Source organism: Dysidea avara, chromosome 6, assembly GCF_963678975.1.
Source record: "Dysidea avara chromosome 6, odDysAvar1.4, whole genome shotgun sequence".
In the NCBI taxonomy this organism is placed as follows: Eukaryota; Metazoa; Porifera; class Demospongiae; order Dictyoceratida; family Dysideidae; genus Dysidea; species Dysidea avara.
Genome location: NC_089277.1, coordinates 19,510,206 through 19,531,666, shown reverse-complemented (window position 1 = coordinate 19,531,666; position 21,461 = coordinate 19,510,206). Strand labels below are relative to the sequence as shown.

The 21,461-nt window shown below is 37.4% G+C and overlaps 1 protein-coding gene across 2 annotated transcripts; it reads right to left on the bottom strand.

Annotated features, from left to right (window-relative positions):
* On the bottom strand, positions 1-21,258 carry LOC136258532 (uncharacterized). Of its 2 annotated transcripts, XM_066051849.1 has the most exons (4): positions 21,122-21,258; positions 9,583-9,726; positions 1,477-1,536; positions 1-1,429 (listed from the first exon to the last, which is right to left on the bottom strand). In XM_066051849.1, the coding sequence occupies exon 4, from the start codon at positions 1,344-1,346 to the stop codon at positions 105-107; it is 1,242 nt and encodes a 413-aa protein (XP_065907921.1). In that variant the 5' UTR covers positions 1,347-1,429; positions 1,477-1,536; positions 9,583-9,726; positions 21,122-21,258; the 3' UTR covers positions 1-104. The 2 variants fall into 2 exon arrangements, with proteins under 2 accessions (XP_065907921.1, XP_065907920.1); XM_066051848.1 differs by having other exon boundaries at positions 1-1,536.
* Between the last annotated feature and the right edge of the window lie 203 nt (positions 21,259-21,461).

Below are 21,461 nucleotides of genomic sequence, written 5' to 3'. Positions count from 1 at the left end.
TGCAGGCAAGTATATTGTTAATATTTCCACCATACTAACTAAATGTACATTCTATATGTAATACAAAAAAAAAACTGTGCTAATTGTACAGTACCAAATTTATGTTAATCAAAAGGTCTTTCATAGCATAAATACTTGATACAAGTTTGATTATTACTTTTATAATGGTTAACGATGCTGGACTGATAGGTTGAAAATCCACCCATCATTATTATACATTTGGCATTTAGAGCAATTGCCTTCTGCATCCCTCCAATGTACCCAGTATCTGTTACACCATCAGCTGCCTTAATAAATTCCTCTTCATATTCACTAATCATCTTGCTGCTACTGTACACTGCATTTAGAGCTCGTTGAAATAAATCCTTATTACGAGCAAACTGTTGTGTTTGGTCTCCGAATCTGCCTAAATCAGTTGCTAGAAAAGGTTTCAATCCCAAGCTCTTCAGCATGTCCGGTAGCTGACTAAAACACTTATAATATGATTCCAAGACCTTAGTTAGTGAATATCCGCTTGCTCTCATTTCTTGCTGTCTTCTCACAGACCTAAATACAATTGCTGTGTATTCCTGAAAACTAACATTTAAGACACTTTTAAGATAATTTTTACTACTATACATAATTCTTGGGCTAGGAAATAACATGGAAAGCACATCAGTTTCACGTTGCCGCCAAAGTAATGGTTCGTCCATTGTTATTCTACCTGGCTCTATGCCACGCCAGAATGAAAACAAAATAGTTGCATTCCTTTTGAGTTCTAAGTTAAAATTAAATTCACTTAATCGTTTGTTATTCGTCTTCTTATAATATGCATAGCATAACGTTTTGACAACTTTTAGGCCTAAGAAACTCAAGAGGGAATTAATATTACCTATGTGTTGCCGAGATTCTGATGAACATCTGTAATTTTTATTGATATTACCCCCAATGTAATAGCCACCGGGATTAGCATCAAAAGCTGTTAGCACAACAATGATCTCTTTACTGGCGTGTTGAATAAAGTTGTCCCAACTCACAAGTGGCGGAATGCTGTATTTAGCTGTCCCATTTGTCCAACGCTCAATGTCAAAGTAGTCTCTGAAACGTAAAGATGTAGTGAAGTCATGTTTGTTTAGTTGGTTATCTGAAAAGCCAAGTACAGAGTTACTTACAAATGGTTCAACTACACTAAAATGTCCTGACTGATTGGCCCATTTTTGAAATGACCACAAGTTCAGTACTGCATTTGTTTGCTGCTCCCAATAACTAAAGCAAATAACAAACTTTCTGAAAGTAATTGGACTTGAGAGTTTCACGTTTGTCACCTCTGAGGTAGTTTTTGGCTTTGAAACATTTATAATGTTCATAAATTCTTTTAATTGTACACCATTATGCCTAAACACTGAATTATCAGTTTCATTTTCTTCTGTGCCGTTAACATATTCAATCTCTTTTGGAAAAGAATTTAAAATCATCTCATTTGAAATAATACTATACCATATGAAAGAAAAACAGATTAGAAATACAGCAGCAACAGCCATTCCAATCAGGGTGATCCTATATAAAATAAGACAATATGTACATTCATGATTAACAATGCAAGTACAGTGGAGCCAGTCATACGTAGATGTCATGTGACATTTCTAAACTATCTTATTTGACAAGGTTTAGTGCCTGCTACCAAAAGGGAAAAGTGTTCTGAGGGGATCCCCAACAAAACTATAAAAAGATACTGTAATTGCCCAATAATTAGAGTTTAATAGCCAAAATTAGTTTATTGCTCAAGAATAACAGAATAACTGAGTCAGTGACATATTGAATATGGTTTGTTTAAAGGCTGAAAATTCACCTGAAACTAAACTCAAACTGTCGCCACCCAGCACCTTAATGCCTCTAACAAATTATCATTTGGTATGTGTTTAAGCTATTAATAGCTTTTGTAATAGCTTTTAAGACTTCGCAACCTTGGTATAAATGGTAAAATTCAACAGTGAAATACTGCTGAGTGTTTGCTGCTATGCATGTGTATACATGAACTACAGTACAACAGAATGTAGCTAACTGCGTACTAGCTGCTAAGAGTGGCCTCCCCCTTTTAATAGTGTGAATCTGTACTTGTTTGTGCCCTCCCCCCCGGATCCGCCCCAGCTTAGAATATATCAGTCTTGCAAACATGCCGCCTCTGTATATTAGCCATGTGGGAAAAGTACGTATACCCAGATTGGAGGGGTGGGTAATATATTATCCACTCAAAAACAGCCACTGTGCATTAATAAAATTTATTATCATTAACATCATTGCAGCCATTTCATGGCTGCCACCTTTGATTTCATAACTGACTTTTCACCCAGGCTTTTGAAGGCTGCACTATTTTTTTTACAGCTTGGCTGTTTTTGAGTGGATTTCAATTCTTTTCGTATTTTTAAAACCAAGACTTTGAGGCTTACTATTTCTCCTTATTTACAGATCATAACTGCTGCAGGAACAATGATGATCATACAAGTGATAGAGAAACTTAACTACTAATCCTGGACAGCTACCACCAAAGAGAGAAAACCATCAGTATTATGATAAGAAAAACAATTTAGATAAGGGTATCTAATCCAAAACAGCCAAGCTGTAAAAACAGTGTGCGGCCCTCAGAAAGGCTATGGTGAAAAAAGATGTGAAATCCAAGGTGGCGGCCAAGAAATGGCTGTGATGGTAGGTTAATGGTAAAAATTTTAATAATGACAATTCAGGTAAATTTTGTGAAGCGGCACAAAAATTCACCTGAATTGTCGTTATTAAAATTTTTACCATTAACCTACCATCACAGCCATTTCTTGGCCGCCACCTTGGATTTCACATCTTTTTTCACCATAGCCTTTCTGAGGGCCGCACACTGTTTTTACAGCTTGGCTGTTTTGGATTAGATTTCATTTCTTTTTGTATTTGTATACCCCAAAGCCGGCCTATGGCCAGCTTTGGGACTTTTTTAACCTATGTTTTTTTTCTTTACTACAGGAAGAAGAAAAGATGAAGTAGATGTACTTTAAATATTTTATCAGTAAATGTACAAATTATATATATAATACATATGGGACCGGATTTGCGAAAAGGGGCCTTCCATACACATCCAATTTGCCAACTTTGACAATTGATAACTTCAGAATGGAAAGAGCTATTGCCTTGAAATTTGGGCAGTGGTGATTTCTTTGCAGCTGAACTCTCCACATGATGATTTCTTTGTAGCTGAACTCTCTACAAGATAATTTCTTCTAGCTGATCTCTCTACAGGGAGATTTGTTTGTAGCTGAACTATCTACAAGGTAACTTCTTCTAGCTGATCTCTCTACAGGGTGATTTGTTCGTAGCTGAATTCTGTACAGGTGATTTGTTTGCAGCTGAGCTCTTTACAAAATGGTTTCTTTGTAGCTGAACTCTCTACAAAGTAACTTCTTCTAACTGATCTTTCTACAGCGTGATTTGTTTGTAGCTGAACTATCTACAATGTAATTTCTTCTAGCTGATCTCTCTACAGGGTGATTTGTTTGTAGCTGAATTCTGTACAGGTGATTTGTTTGCAGCTGAGCTCTTTACAGAATGGTTTCTTTGTAGCTGAACTCTCTACAAAGTAACTTCTTCTAACTGATCTTTCTACAGCGTGATTTGTTTGTAGCTGAACTATCTACAATGTAATTTCTTCTAGCTGATCTCTCTACAGGGTGATTTGTTTGTAGCTGAATTCTGTACAGGTGATTTGTTTGCAGCTGAGCTCTTTACAGAATGGTTTCTTTGTAGCTGAACTCTCTACAAAGTAACTTCTTCTAACTGATCTTTCTACAGCGTGATTTGTTTGTAGCTGAACTATCTACAAGGTAATTTCTTCTAGCTGATCTCTCTACAGGGTGATTTGTTTGTAGCTGAATTCTGTACAGGTGATTTGTTTGCAGCTGAGCTCTTTACAGAATGGTTTCTTTGTAGCTGAACTCTCTAAAAGGTAACTTCTTCTAACTGATCTCTCTATACAGGGCAATTTGTTTGTGGCAGAATTTTCTACAGGGTGATTTCTTTGCAGCTGAACTCTCTACATGGTGGTTTCTTTGTAGCTGAACTCTCTACAAGGTAACTTCTTCTAGCTGATCTCTCTACAGGGTGATTTGTTTGTAGCTGAACGATCTACAAGGTAACTTCTTCTAGCTGATCTCTCTACAGGGTGGTTTCTTTGTAGCTGAACTCTCTACAAGGTAACTTTTCTAGCTGATGTCTCTACAAGGTGGCTAGTTTGTAGCTGAACTCTCTACATGGTGGTTTCTTTGTAACTGAACTTTCTACAAGGTGACTTCTTCTAGCTGATTTTTCAATAGGGTGATTTGTTTGTAGCTTCACTCTCTACAAGGTAACTTCTTCTAGCTGATCTCTCTACAGGGAGATTTGTTTGTAGCTGAACTCTCTACAGGTGATTTGTTTGAAGCTGAACTTTCTAAATGATGGTTTCTTTGTAGCTGAACTCTCTACAAGTTAACTTCTTCTAGCTGATCTCTCTACAGGGTGATTTGTTTGTAGCTGAATTCTGTACAGGTGATTTGTTTGCAGCTGAGCTCTTTACAGAATGGTTTCTTTGTAGCTGAACTCTCTACAAGGTAACTTTTCTAGCTGATGTCTCTACAAGGTGGCTAGTTTGTAGCTGAACTCTCTACATGGTGGTTTCTTTGTAACTGAACTTTCTACAAGGTGACTTCTTCTAGCTGATTTTTCAATAGGGTGATTTGTTTGTAGCTTCACTCTCTACAAGGTAACTTCTTCTAGCTGATCTCTCTACAGGGAGATTTGTTTGTAGCTGAACTCTCTACAGGTGATTTGTTTGAAGCTGAACTTTCTAAATGATAGTTTCTTTGTAGCTGAACTCTCTACAAGTTAACTTCTTCTAGCTGATCTCTCATACAGGGTGATTTGTTTGCAGCTGAGCTCTTTACAGAATGGTTTCTTTGTAACTGAACTTTCTACAAGGTGACTTCTACAAGCTGATTTTTCAATAGGGTGATTTGTTTGTAGCTTCACTCTCTACAAGGTAATTTCTTCTAGCTGATCTCTCTACAGGGTGATTTGTTTGTAGCTGAATTCTGTACAGGTGATTTGTTTGCAGCTGAGCTCTTTACAGAATGGTTTCTTTGTAGCTGAACTCTCTAAAAGGTAACTTCTTCTAACTGATCTCTCTATACAGGGCAATTTGTTTGTGGCAGAATTTTCTACAGGGTGATTTCTTTGCAGCTGAACTCTCTACATGGTGGTTTCTTTGTAGCTGAACTCTCTACAAGGTAACTTCTTCTAGCTGATCTCTCTACAGGGTGATTTGTTTGTAGCTGAACGATCTACAAGGTAACTTCTTCTAGCTGATCTCTCTACAGGGTGGTTTCTTTGTAGCTGAACTCTCTAAAAGGTAACTTCATCTAACTGATCTTTCTACAGGGCAATTTGTTTGTGGCTGTATTTTCTACAGGGTGATTTGTTTGCAGCTGAACTCTCTACATGGTGGTTTCTTTGTAGCTGAACTCTCTACAAAGTAATTTCTTCTAGTTGATCTCTCTACAGGGTGATTTGTTTGTAGCTGAATTCTGTACAGGTGATTTGTTTGCAGCTGAGCTGTTTACAGAATGGTTTCTTTGTAGCTGAACTCTCTACAAGGTAACTTCTTCTAACTGATCTTTCTACAGGGCAATTTGTTCGTGGCAGAATTTTATACAGGGTGATTTCTTTGCAGCTGAACTCTCTACATGGTGGTTTCTTTGTAGCTGAACTCTCTACAAGGTAACTTCTTCTAGCTGATCTCTATACAGGGTGATTTGTTTGTAGCTGAACTCTCTACAAGTTAACTTCTTCTAGCTGATCTCTCTACATGGTGATTTGTTTGTAGCTGAATTCTATATAGGTGATTTGTTTGCAGCTGAGCTCTTTAAATAATGGTTTCTTTGTAGCTGAACTCTCTCAAGGTAACTTCTTCTAGCTGATGTCTTTACAGGGTCACTAGTTTGTAGCTGAATTCTCTACATGGTGGTTTCTTTGTAACTGAACTCTCTACAAGGTAACTTTTTCTAGCTCATCTTTCTACAGGGTGATTTATTTGTAGCTGAATTCTTTACAGGTGATTTGTTTGCAGCTGAGCTCTTTAAAGAATGGTTTCTTTGTAGCTGAACTATCTACAAGGTAACTTCTTCTAGCTGAAGTCTCTACAAGGTCACTGGTTTGTAGCTGAGCTCTCTACATGGTGGTTTTTTTGTAACTGAACTCTCTACAAGGTGACCTCTTCTAGCTGATCTTTCTACAGGGTGATTTGTTTGAAGCTGAACTCTCTACAAGGTAACTTCTTCTAGCTGATCTCTCTACAGGGAGATTTGTTTGTAGCTGAACTCTCTACATGATGGTTTCTTTGTAGCTGAACTCTCTACAAGATAACTTCTAGCTAATCTCTCTACAGGGAGATTTGTTTGTAGCTGATCTTTCTACAGGGTGATTTGTTTGAAGCTGAACTCTCTACAAGGTAACTTCTTCTAGCTGATCTCTCTACAGGGAGATTTGTTTGTAGCTGAACTCTCTACATGATGGTTTCTTTGTAGCTGAACTATCAACAAGGTAACTTCTTCTAGCTGATCTCTCTACAGGGTGATTTGTTTGTAGCTGAGCTCTTTACAGAATGGTTTCTATGTAGCTGAACTCTTTACAAGGTAACTTCTTCTAGCTGATGTCTCTACAGGGTCACTAGTTTGTAAATGAATTCTCTACATGGTGGTTTCTTTGTAACTGAACTCTCTACGAGGTAACTTCTTCTAGCTGATCTTTCTATAGGGTGACTTGTTTGTAAATGAATTCTCTACATGGTGGTTTCTTTGTATCTGAACTCTCTACATTGTGGTTTCTTTGTAGCTGAACTCTACAAGGTGATTTCTTCTAGCTGAATTATCTCTTTCTATAGTTGCATGAATTCCCTACAAGGTAACTTCTTCTAGCTGATCTCTCTACAGGGTGAATTGTTTGTGGCTGATCTCTCTACAGGGTGGCTTGTTTGTAGCTGATCTCTATACAGGTTACTTGTTTCTAGCTGATCTCTTGAATTCTCTTCGGGTGACTGCTCTATTAGGATGACTGCTCTATTAGGATGACTGCTCTATTAGAGTATCTCGATCTCACACTTGCTACACTAAGTTGGATTTCGTGTTATAACTCCGTGGTTTTAAGTCTGATTCTTCTACACCATTGAAGAGCCTTTCTAAGATGATAACTCCATCTGTACAGCGATTTTCAAAGCATTACCCCAAGCGGTTTACCTGGTAGGCGTGGCAAGCAGTCGTTTTTTATTAGCTAATCTCGATTGCGTAATTGTTACACACTGTTGGTTTTTTCGTTGTATCTTCCTGGTTTTTAGCTCGATTTCTTTCAAACCACAAAAGGTTTGAGGTTCAATAGTTAACCTATTCACCCACCGATTTTCAGCTTCTTCCCATACGCGGTTTACCCTGTAGGCGTGACAACATATTGGTGTTAATTTTCGTGAATAATCGCTCATAACTCTTTGCCTGTTTATCGTATTCCAGCCAAAGTTGGTACCGAGATGCGCCTTTATATCCCCCTTCTGTGTGCCAAATTTCAAGGCAATCGGATATGGCGTGCGAGTTTTATAGCAGTTTTTGTAAGTGTGCGACAAGAAAAAGAAAAATAAGAAGAAGAAGAAGAAGAAAAAAAAAACGAAGAAACTGAGCCAATTTTTGAAGTCGCATATCTCGGGAACGCGCGAAGCGATTTCGCTCAAATTTGGAATGTGGAGTGCTGCAGTTGGGGGGCATGTCCACAGCAAAAATCGTCTTGTTTCATCAAGGAAGCACAGAGCTACGGAGGTGCGAAAATTGCGTTTTCTTTCTTCCTGTCAATATACTCACGGGTGTTACGCGCCGGCTTCTTGGGCCGCACGACACACTACCGTGTGTCTTGATCCTTGGACACTGACATGCTACCACAAACATTATTTGCTTGTTCATACATGCATGATGGCCGCATGATGACCATAATATAAAGTTGTATTATATGTATTTATTTCCACTATAGTGATTTATATGAAAGTGAATTCCTTCCAAGTTAGGCATGCATGATTGTAGGACATTTAATTTGTAGTGACTGTTCTATTAGAGTATCTCGATTTTTCATGGAAATATGAAACGATGCAGTTGCTCAACTTTAAACAAAGCAAATCCTGCACCTTTTTTACTTGGATATGATTTACAACCTGTTGTATCACAAGTTCTGCTAGCATAGCACTTATTATGATAATTATGATGATGATGATTGGCATGAGTCGGTCATACTAGTCTGCTCGCAGACCGTCTGCTAAGTTAATACTACCAATATACCACTGATCAATATGAAAATGGTTCTGATTTGATGAAATAGCTACTATACTGAGCCTCAAAATGTTACAACAATAGTATGGTGCTAATGCTCTAATAGAGCCCACATTTTGCTTTCGTTGAAATCATCTAATAGAACACACATAGAATGTTCTAGAACAATCTAGATTTTTTTATTGGTAGATCTAAGTTTTACTTATTGAGTAGATTTAAGCTAGAATTTTTATTTATAAGGTAGAGATTAAGTGAAGTGATTAGCCAAGATAGCAGCGATTCAGTGCATGGTTAAGGATGTAGGCATTCAGTATGGAGGTCCGGGTTTGAACTCTGGTAAGTTTTTTTCCAACATTTTTTATGCACCTCCCCGCAGCGACTGCTCTATTAGAGTATCTTGATCCAGCGATTTTACACTTGTTTGGTTTTTACTTTATAACTTTGTAGCTGTAAGTCTGTTGCTATTCTAACCACCATAAAACACTGCTACAATGATCAGCCTATGTACGCGTGAATTTTCAAGTTATTCCCTACTTGGTTTACCTTGTAGCCATGACAAAAGTTTCATCTTTTTGTATGTGAATAAACACTCATAACTCCTTGGATATTTATCAGATTCATAGCAACTTTGGTACACAAATTCACCTCTTTATTTGTGCCAAATATCAATGCAATCGAGTTACACGTTTGTGCTTTATAGCAATTTTTACGAAGTGCGCAAAAATGAATCAAAGCCCCCGTAACCCCCTACGGCTTAAGAAAGAAAATAAAGTGAAAGTGAACACTCGTATCTCGCAAATGGCTCTTGTCAAATTTGCTGTGTGGCCTACCTGACAGCTATAATGCAAAAATGGTATACTTTAGAGAAGGGGCCATGGAGCTATTCACACGTGAAAATGCTGTTTTCTTTCTTCCTGTCAATATACTCACGGTGTGGAGCGCTGGCTTACTTGGCCGCACGACACACTACTGTGTGTCTTGATTCTGATTAAAGGCACGTACAATATTTGTATAAGGTATAAAGTGTAAGTTTTTTCATTTTTGTGTGTGGGTGCGGAAAAGTGGTTTGGTACTGACCACTTTTAGCAATTTCACCCACTGATTGATTTGTATGACAGTCAGTGCATAGTCAGTGGGGCACAACTGATTGTTCTAAATTGTAAAAGTAATAAGGGGCACTCCCCAGGTTGCTATGCCTATGGATCACATTGATTCATATACACTGACATACCTTGATTTCATCATGTCGGGTCTTCAAACACTGGGTGCTTAGCAACTAGACAGTGATTCCGGAATTCTGTAAACTTTGTGTTATTTATACCCTCAGTGAATGTTACAATGGGTGACACATAAAAGGTGCTCACTGTAGGTAGATCTGTAGGAAGATTCAACATAGCAAATTGAATGTTATGATTATGTTATTATGTTTTCATAATAAAGCATGCATTTAATTACATGTACAGAATCAATTCTTACAAGAAAACTTTATTTGAAGGGCACTTTTTGCTTATAACAATACCACATAAAAAAAACCTTTCACACACTGCATATGTGACCTAAGTTTTGATAGCTAATTGTTAATCTATGTATGTAGCAGTGAAGTTCACTTTTCACCATCAATGGATAGCCACACCAATACACTACACAATTGCACCACAGCCATACCACTGATTTGCTCTGGCTGCTTTTCATGAGTGGATTTCTATAGGTGTGTGCCAGCCACTGGGAATGCTCTGGCACCTTTAAATGCCACTGGCCAGCTGAAACATGAGGCTAGAGACATGGACAGCCCTGGACAGTTGCCCAGATGTTTTCTACGCAAATTTCATTCATTTCAGTGGCACAGGTGGTCTTGAGAGCCCAATATTAAGGTTGGAGACACCCCATGACCTACAAGACCATTTTCTGTTCAAATACCACTGTTTCTTGGCTGATTATTCACACTTCACAAATCAATATACTCTGATAGAGCAGTCACTTACTGAAAGGATATGCTGTTACACTCTAATAAAACAGGCAGCTCTTGATTTTGAGAGCATAATGATGAGCGTAATAGGCTTGATCTCTTTGAGTACCACTCAAAAGCATAATATGCTATTTTTCAAAGCATGATTGACTCAAGCCTACTTGTTAGCTTACCTTTTCACTTATTTTTCTGTAACCTATTATAACTGGTGAACCCACACATACCTCATCAAAAGAAGAATGGCACTAGACATGTCATAAAATTAATATTGCATCTGAACATGCCCCTGAGCTATCAATTGTTGAGAAATTAAGTGCCCATTTATGCTCATTGTCAGCTATGCTTGGCTAGCTACATAGTGTTTCAAAAATGAGAAGTATCTCTGCAATCAATCTAGTCACTATGGAAAATACGGATAATAAATATGATAGTTAGGTAAATCCATGTATGGCTGAAGTGACATCTAGTGATGAAAAATCAAATCTTAGCCATTATTGAATCATGCTTGTCTGAAGGCATTAGTAAATAAACAAGGGAGCATCCCAGCATTTTAACAAGTATACGGAGAGTATACTTATCCCACTCCCTCCTACCCAAAAGCGTGCTGTACATTATACTGTGTAGTTTGTATATGAATAATCAGCGGTATTGGGGCAATTACTTTTTATTAAAGTAATTGTTACATGTTACATATTACTTTCAACTGAACTATTTAGTTACAGTTATATATTACCCATAAAATAAAGTAACTATAATAATATTACATATTATATTACTTTGTGTCCACAGCCTTAAATTGTCACGTGTGCAACTACTACCTTATCACTAGACATGATTGTGTTGCTGGACAATGTGTAAATTTACTTCATTGTGGCTAGGCATTACTCAGTGGATTACTAACGAGATTAGTAACTTCGTTACTTGTAGAAATAATATTATGTAATATTAGACTTGTTACAATGCGTTACATCTGTAAGTAAAGTAACTTGAGTTATATTACCAGTTCTTATAGCGTATTTCGTTATATTACTTAGTTACCACAAAAGTAATAATCATTATGTAACGCGTTACTTATGCGTTACCCCCAACACTGATAATCAGTGCCTTTGTATTGGTTTTCCTCATTGCAGCTGCCTGCTTCATCCAATGATTTGTCAGAATGTAGACATTCACAGAATGTTTGATAATGTATACCCTTGTGTACACCACTTGGTAGCATTGCCAGCTCCTGAAGCAGACTCCAGCAATGGCTCTGCTCCACCATCTTAAACACTTGATATTTATTGTTTCCACTAGCTCTTGAGTAATGAGTAACTGAACCAAATTAATTAACAATTCATCTCTAGAATATGTTTTTTAAATAGTTACTTTTGCCAGTGCACCAAGGAGAGAAAGCTCTCCCAAGATTCTAAAACAGTACTACATTAAACAAACACCAAACAACACTAGTGCTGAATTGTTAGAAATTATCTGTATATATGAATGTTACTAAGACCAACATTTTTAAGGTGATATTATCCCTCCCTCTAATGTTTTTATTTGGTTGAATTTTCTGCTAACTGGCTAATGAGGGTCCATCAATTATTTTCGGCATTTTTGCAAGGCAGAGAGAGTATGCTAGAATTTTGTAACAACTCAATATATTTTGTGATAATGTAGAGATTACAGCTTCATTGCAAGTCAACTTGTAGGAGAGTTCAGCTACAAATAAATCCCCCTGTAGAGTGTTCAGCTAAGTCACGCTGTAGAAAGTTCAGTTACATTACAAGTCACCTTTTAGAGAATTCAACTATGAGTCCAGCTATATATATAAGTCTCTCTGTAGAGAGGTCAGCTAGGTTAGGCCATACCTATTTGATCTTATGTTGTGCGGGCAAAATTATTTTAAATTTGGGTAGGTAGGTTGGTTTGAAAATGAAAGAATTTTAAACAAAAGCATACAAAATGCAAACAATTATTGTAGCTATCATAATAGTACAATATTTTACATACACAGTTAAAAATCTAGGTTTCATATTATTAGACTGCCTGGTTACAAGGCTCCAATAGCTTATTATAATGTTTTATACTTACCTTGTGAGCATTCAAAAACCGGTCAGTCTGTGAAATCTCCACTTTTAGTATAGCATCAGATTTAAAAATAAATCTGTGAAAGAGCTTTCGCATTGATTTTAGAGTGTTGGACGATCTTCAATGGTCCGTTTTTGGCTATAACACAACGAGATTGATGCCGTGTTGTCTTTAATTAAGAACACGTGATCCGTACACGGGATTTTCAAAATGCAGTCGGTCGGGCCCGCGCAACATAAGATCAAATAGGTATGGCCTTACAAGACACTCTGTAGAGAGCTTAGCTACAAACAAATCATCCTGCTGGAGAGTTCAGCTATGAACAATTCGATCTGTGTAGAGTTCATGTGATAATTTATAAACATTAATTTTACAGTCTACTATCATACAGTACCGTAGTACTGTATAGGGATCCACAAGGATATTTGGGGTTTTTTCTGGCCAAAATATTCATCCCAAAACCAGCTCCACAATACCATCCTAACTCTTTGGCAGTACTGGTTAGAGCCCACACAAAATGGCTTCTGTATGACCCTAAGCGCTTCCAATAGATTGCTACAATTTGTTTTTAAAATTATTCGATGGAATCTTCTACTGACTAACTAACTGCCAGATGCCTTCAGACAAGCATAACTCGATAACGGCTAAGGATATGGGCTTGATTTATTTGCTGTTTGACATTGCTTCAGCCTGACAGGTGCTTTTCGCATACCACAGTATGTACAATGCACACATCATGGGCTTACCTTAGTCCTCCCATTTCATTTCGCTGACAGGCCAAGGTGTCGATTTGTGGTAGCTCAATGGATTTTCTACGTTTATCATCTGTATTTCTGTGGTGACTCCTAATGTTCTTTGTTTGTAATGCTGTGAACATATTTGAAAGCAAAGGGTAATGGTCACTTCACTTTTGAGTCAGTGATTTATAGTTGGGGCACACATTCAGTTGAAAATATTACCTCTGGTGCTATCCTTTCTTTTGATGTAATATGTGTGGGCTCACCAGTCATAACAATGTTACAAAAAATAAGTACAAGGGAAAATATGAATTTTAGGGATCATAGTAAAAGTGGGAAAACAAGGAAGGTCACCTACACCTGCAGATACAGGGATTAAATGTCCACTTGTATATCTGCGGGTGTAGGCGACTTCCCTTGTTTCACTACTATTTCCTTAAAATTCTTTTAATTCTTTCCTTATACAGTGTACTTGAATTACTATTAGGGCTGAGCAATAGTATCGATAGTGCGATATATCGCAATAGTAAATCACTATCGTTATCGCGATAGTAGGGATATCACTATCGTGATAGTTGTGATAAGCTCAGATCTGCATTAAAATGGTATTAACAACCCTTCTATACTGTTTACAGTTGGTATTACCAGCTTTCTTACAAAGGAGTGGCCTGTAAAAGCTATACCAAAAGTCCATATTCATAGGCCGCCCACGCAGTTAATTAACAAATGTCCTGTGCATGCAAAATAACTTTCTATATGACTGCAAATCATAGCTATACAACTAAGACTTTGTTAAGAGCAAAACGTTTCATAAACTATCGGGATAGTATTCACTATCGTGATATTTAATGAGTAACTATTGTGATAGTAAAATTTTTACTATCGCTCAGCACTAATTACTATAGTCAAAGAAACCAATCAATGAAAATTGGTGCAGACAAGAAAAATGATTGAACACCAAAGATGTTGTTCCATAACCTTCTTTCCATGTTAACATGTGAGAAGTTGACAAACAGTCACCAGGATATGCTGGAGCTTCATCATTTTACCATATACTAAAAGAGCAGTTACTTCTGACAATGATTTACTACATGACAAATGATGTAATAAACTACTAGAGCCTTAGCAAGCCCCGCCATAATATATGTTAATATTATCCCTTATAAGGGAGGCTTTAGGAGATGAATGTATGGTACATCAAGCAATCAGTGTGAATCCATCACAGCTATTCTATTACCAACCAATAACCCACCTAGCTATTATGCATTACAACCACTAAACCATCTAAGTGCTAACCATACATAACCATACAACTATTGATTAGTGCTAATATCTAGTGCTATAAATACCTATGCACTACACAGGTACGTAGGTCTGGCCTGTCAACCTTTGTTTTTGTGAGATACTGACTGGTACATAACATTTATATAGTATTTGCATGTCATGCTCCAGTGTGTTGATTTGATATGCTCAAAGTATAAAATCCTAAGCTGTATAAAGGGTGCGGCTCCCAAAAGAGCCTGGGTGAAAAAAGTTGTGGATCAAAGGTGATGGCCAAGAAATGGCTACAATGATACTAATGCCAATCATTTTTTGATGATGGTGCTTGGCCACCACAAATGGTCAGCTTTAGGGGCTTTGTTTGTACTTGTCTTTGTTGATGACGAACAGTGCTTTTGAATTTTGAACTGTTATACTTTGTTCTTCATTACTATTATTTTTGTAACAACTCCCCCACACTTGTGTATGCCCACAATTGCCAATACTGGTAAGCTCATACTGGGATTCGAGGTTAATTATAAAATACTATCAAGACATTGGTTGCACATTTATTATTTCAGCATGGTAGCTTTATCTCACCATCAACACTACATAATAAGTTAAGATACTCAAGCAAATAGTTTACAATGATTGTCATTAAAAGAAAAAAATACTTTACAACTGATACTTAAATTACTATGCATCTAAATGCTACATGGGCATACAATGGTACATGCCAGGGTTGTCATGTCTAAAGTTAGATTTAAAAATATGTCCATAAATCTTGTTAGTCTTAATAGATAGAGATAACTAATTAAATCAGTCGATCAAGGTGAAATATCAAGTGTAACAATACATAAAAGCAATTTACCTACTACTGTTATATAGCGGGAGGAAACTTTGGCAAGTTTTCTATGATAGCTGGCGAGAAAAAAGTTTAGAAAGTTTGTTGTTAACTAGTACAGATCATATTATGCAAGCTACAAAAACAAAATTAAAATAATAGCTACTGAAGCTACACCTCAAGCTACACTGCATAGTATGTATGCATTGAGCTGGATCCTTGAAAACATTTAATTGTCTCATGGATGCAATCACACACGATCTTGAAATTTGGGTCATTTGTAGCACTGCTTGACCCACTAAAAATGTTTCAAATATTTTCCATTCAAATGCCTGACACAATATTTACGGTCAATCAAATTTTTCACCATACATTTCCAATGGGAAGCCATAAAATACAGCATCCGTTACAGTCTTTTCCCGAACTGGTAGCTAATGAATTTTAAATGAGATTATAAATGAAATGTTGATTTTCTTAAAAATCCATTTTAACTGTTTTTCAGGATCCACCTCAACTTATACATAGCTACTACATAGTCTGGTGTGGCCGCCCCTTCGCAAAAGAGTAAGGGTCAGGTCACTCCAGCATTCAAAATTTGTAGTGTATTACAGAAAACAGGTAACACCAATCAGATTGCGTTATTGGTCATTTTATTTTTTTCTGATGTTTGTTTTGGAATTAGCTACCATAGATACTCTAGTGTTACTTAACACGTGAAAGACTTTGGAACAAAGTTTTGTGAAGATGTGATATGATTGAGGCTGCTTTTAGTCGTCAATAAGGTTTTGTTTAAAAGGACAAAAAAATGGAGATAGTTTAGGGCCTTTTAGTTAGAACTGATTTACTCGTGATGTTGCAAAATCAATATGGAATTCTGTTAGCAGCGGTTTATTAGCCTATTTCGAAAAACTACTTACTTTGCAGATGTACATTCTTTCTGCCACTATTGTGACGTCATTACATTCCAATGCTACAGCTCTAATGCTAGAGTGACCAGACCCTTACTCTTTTTGTGAAGGGGCAACTGCGCCTACTAACAGTGAGCCGTGACCTCTGTTAAATCCTTTGTCTAATACGGGCTTCATTAATAAACTACTCAGCTGAAATGGCTAATAGTTTCATTCAACTAAAACCATCAAGCTGTGTCACAAGTGGTTACCAGTTCCCACTCTTCCCCTCCACATCTACTGTCTCCACTTCCCATTTAATGTCTTTTTTTTTCAGTTTAGTCCAGTGGCTAAAAAAAAAATTTATTTTTACAGCTAGCCCAAACCTGAGATGGCGGGGGGGGGGGGGGGTTGTAGTACATATAAACAAAATTTGCTTTTGTGCTTCAATCACATTATTTTGTAGTTTGTTTGTGCTCTATATTTTCACGATTGTAACAAAATGTCAGTGAAGGGAATGATTGAAGGGATTTCAGGGGAGTAAGAGAGCATATTCACCTATTTGAAACATAATTGTGGCAAGATTGAATATGGAAGCAATTTGAGATAACTGACCGAAATCTGAAGCTAGGAAATAGAAAACTTACAGTAACGTACAAGCCGACTCTTTAGATCAAACTATTGTTTTATTATAATTATTCTATATCAATAGTGGACTGTGAAAATGATCATAACTATAAGCTGCAATTTAAGTTGGCCACAGATGGAAATTTTTTGAAAATGGTTATCTCAAGATTGGATCTTGAGGTACTTTCAGTCAAATCCCTACATTAGACTATAAACATGCACAGCACATATATGTAATTTTGACTTTATTCTTTTCTGTGGTGCAGCTTATTATTTTTTTGTCTGACTTTTACAACTAGCCAAAAGTCATTTACACTATTGCAATGTTGTCTAGTATCCTACTACTGCCAAGTCTACTAGTATGATTGAAAGAGTACATTCTAAGTTTACCAAGAAGTTGCCACCATCCTGTGCTTCCAGGTTATCTTTTACTTTGACTGAACGTAGACGTTACCACACAGCCATTCAAGTTTTCAAGTCTATAAACGATTGAAGGGGTCAGCGGCAAAAGGGGACAAGTGCCATTTGAAAATTTAGGTGACCACATAGTGGAAATTAAACAGACTTTATGGACATAATTGAATTATTGTGGTATTTGCTAAAAACTAATATGATACTGCCATGAACTTTTAAATTCTGTTGTTTACTTAGTGACAAGATTATTCACAAGGCTAAAACAGGAAATTCTAATTTTTAGAAAATGGAAATTTTAAAATGGCACATGTCCTCTTTTTCCACTTACCCCATCAATTATTCCCCCTCATATTTGCTAAATGTTTTTCGGTATTCTAAAGATGTGACAGGTTATTGTGGACGTAATATTAATCATCTATTTGTTCCCAGAGTTGCCACTAACTTTTACAGGGCTTCACTGAAAATCAGCTTAAGCTGAGTGGATTCCCTGTTTAAATATTACAATTATAATTAGCTTTTTGGCCACAACTCGCCCCCCTTTTAGCCCAAGGTCGGAGGAGACAGTCCGGTTGGTCAGGCCTGAGCCAGACCAATAATCTGGAGCTGGACCAACTAGCTGACCAGCTCTAACTATATTACTGTCATACAATCTCTCGACGATGATATCTACACGTACATTTTACGGATGTCATTGAAAATGCATGGCACGAATAGTTTCTCAGCCTAACTAAAGCACAAAACTACACATACAGTACTTCTAATTACCTTACAGTACAGCATAGCATTCGTATAGTTTTGTACAGAAATGATTGTGGGTTATACGTATCAAGTGAGCTGACAGTTGGCATTTATCACGCGTGCAGCAGGTGCCTTCTTTGATTCTAAACCAGCACTTGTATATTATCACAATTCAATCTTCATAAAATAATCATTAGCATTTCCTGGCTTGTCACTCTGACTTCTTTTACTGGGCAAAGGGCTGACAGTGACAAAAATTAGGCACCTCATTCCGCAGTAGGAAGCCTTATACCCATACATTACATGGTGGCCACCTGGATGAGTAGAAATCACTCCTCTCCAACCACCCACTCGTCCTGTCGAGATACTGAGCATTGTGAGCAAACTCTCAGGCTCATCCCACATTGTACCATTTTCGAATAGTGACTGATCTCGTGACTGTCCACCAGTATACTTACGTGATGATCCGTTCACTTCATTGCACACAAACCAGTATACTGCATTTTTGTACATGTGTAGTCTTTTTATTGTAACTGTGTGAATTCACTGTATACAGCTAGCTGCCTGGTTATAACAAATAATTAGGTGGCCATGCTGCATGGATTCCCTGTGAAATTTAGAGGAAAGTTGCAAGTTGCTAGCTAGCTAGTTTTACTTTAAAATTTAGCATCAATTTTAAGGCATTTTAAAGCCTTTAAATCACAAAAATTCTGCAACTCCTGGGGGTTGCACCCCCTTGAACTTCTAATTGTTATAACTAACCGTACAGCTGAGCCATATATATAGCAAGTTTTGTGCTGTGTCCCCTGTATGACAGGTCTACAATTACCTATCTATTATACATAGTATAGAAAGTCTGAAGAGCAACAGATTGGCTTGAGCATATTTATATAACCCAGTGGCAGATCCAGAGGGGTTTCTGGGGTTTCGACAGAAACCCCCTTTTAAATTATTGCTTAGTGGCATTTTCAATACATAAACATTGTTGTATTAACAATTTGTCATAGCAAACAACTATATACCAGTAGCATGCACACAGTTGCACTTAACTAACACCATTTATAGCTATTAAACTCTCAGCAACACTTCACTTTTCATCTCCCACTGCATTAAAAACGATCGAGATACTCTAATAGAGCAGTCAAGTAACTACTCTAATAAAGCAATCAAAGCTACAGCTCGTAGTCACCATATTTGCCCTATAGTTAGCTATAGTATTTAGTTACTATTTACAGTTTATAGCATTGAATTTGTAATTGCTAACTAAATATAGCCTAAAATCTGATCTCAGAGCTTTGAAAATCTCAAATTTTTCCTGAGAATTGTCATCAGATGCCTTATTTAGCTATACCAATTTTCAGAAACCCCCTTTTAAAAATCCTAGATCCACAACTGTAACCACTAAAATTGCATATCTGAGTGTCTAATTTTCTGTGGGGGGCATGCCCCCAGACCCCCTAGAATGCTCATGCTTCGCACTTTGCAGAGCTCATTGGCAGCACAATGTATATAGTAGCAATTTCGACATATACAATGGCCTGACCAACTCAATTTCCCTCCTCTGGCCCTGTAGCCTCTGGTTTAGTCTCATCATAGATAATATACCCCCCTGGATTGGAAACTGTGCCGCGCGCCCATAGGCTTTGTACAAGAACCAGTGTCTTTAGGCTGGTTTCGTGCCTCAACAAATTTAATCCTATTACAGCAGAACGGTGGCATTAATGACTTTACTTTGTTACGAGAATGACTTTTAATGTTGTTATGATAATTGTTTTGGTTAGTTTGACCACTTCGCTTCACTCTTGGTCGGAAGGCTTACAATGGCGGACTACATGCTTTTTTGGAAGCACAGTCTTGGCTAAACTAAGTGCTGTAGGTAGAAAAAGAAAGTATCACAAGGTTAACTATGCTATAAAGAATTGCCTCGGCTAAATAATATGCCTTCCCATAACCTAATGACGTTGAAATGGCCATCGCTTGAGAATCATAGAAGACATTCACGTTTAATTCTGCTATTTAAGTTCGTAAACAAGTTGATACATATTCCTACCCAGTATTTGCCAGTGCCATCCCCCTTAACAACTACCAGGGCTAACCACGATCAAAAGTTTATGCAACGGTATGCCAGAACGAACCGATATCTTTACTCATTTCTGCCAAGGACAATCCCTGACTGGAATAACTTGAATATTGAGAATTTAAGTAATTGTAATCTAGATTTTTTTAAAGATTATTTATCTAGTTAATCACTTACATGACCTTTTTTTGTACATTAGCGTTATACCCTTGATGGGTTTTGCTAATCAATAAATAAATAAAATAAATAAAACTTCTTTGGCAGGTTTTTGGGATGGTATTTTTTGGCAAAATTGGAAGCACGTTCTCTCTGTGATTCTAGACAGTATCGCTACACAATTTATACTACAAAGTCATCAAATAATGCTCCATGGTATGGTCTGGGTGCGGAGGGGGTAGCATACAGGATTTCGGTGTTTTCCTTGATTGTGTCCAAACCATCCAATCTCGCGTTCAGTTTAACTTCTACCGTTCTAATACAGATTTGTATTGGACAAAGGACAGTTTGACAGACTAGTTTGGCGAAACACTACCGGCTGACCTTTTTGTCTCGGCGGTTTTCGCTAAGGCCACTCCAAATAAATTCTCTGTTTCCCGTCCTGGGCTCAGGCATATTTGCATGCGGGTGGGCGGTCCATTTCCATTATTTCATTATAAGATTGGCTAGCTTTTCAAGCCATTATTTGCCTGGTACTGCCAAAAAGGCTGCATAAAAGCATGCTTAAGATTGTTCCTTCCTTTGTAAGTTCCAAAAATAACACAAACGTGAAGTTTGTGCTGACTTGATAGCACTGCTGACACTGTTTCAAGATGGCTTTTACTCAGCCTATCAGTATGCAAGAATAACCGGAAAATAATGGAAGAATAAATACGGAATAATGGAATATTTAGAGCTGGCAGTAATCAGGTGCGGGAGGTGGACGGGAAACAGAGAATTTATTTGGAGTGGCCTAAACTATATAATTCCATATGGTTTCATGATCGTTATTACTTAATAATCTTTCTAATACAGATTTGTATTGGACGAAGGACAGTTTGACAGACTAGTTTGGCGAAACCGCACCACCGGCTGACCTTTTTGTCTCGGCGGTTTTCGCTAAACTATATAATTATAATCCCGGTACTGTATTACATTCCTCAGTATTACTTACCAACTGAGTATGCTCGGCTGGAGTATCGCTGACACGAATTAAGAATCTTACAACAATTTAACTAGTCGAGTAGCGTGTGGCCAGAACATAATAGAGTATGTTTTCAATTCCGGACACCACTTAATAACGGACTGCATCTAATTCCGGACGCTACTACGTTGGATATCTATTCGCAGTGTGGGTGGGAGGTGACGCTTAATTGTATAGCTAATAATCACGCATGATGCAGCACTATAGTGTCGATAAGTGTAACCCATTAGGGCCTTAGCTCACTGAGTCTGTAAAAATTGTTTATTAAATGAGCTAAGGCAATGGATTGGAGTGAGCTGGCAAGATTGAT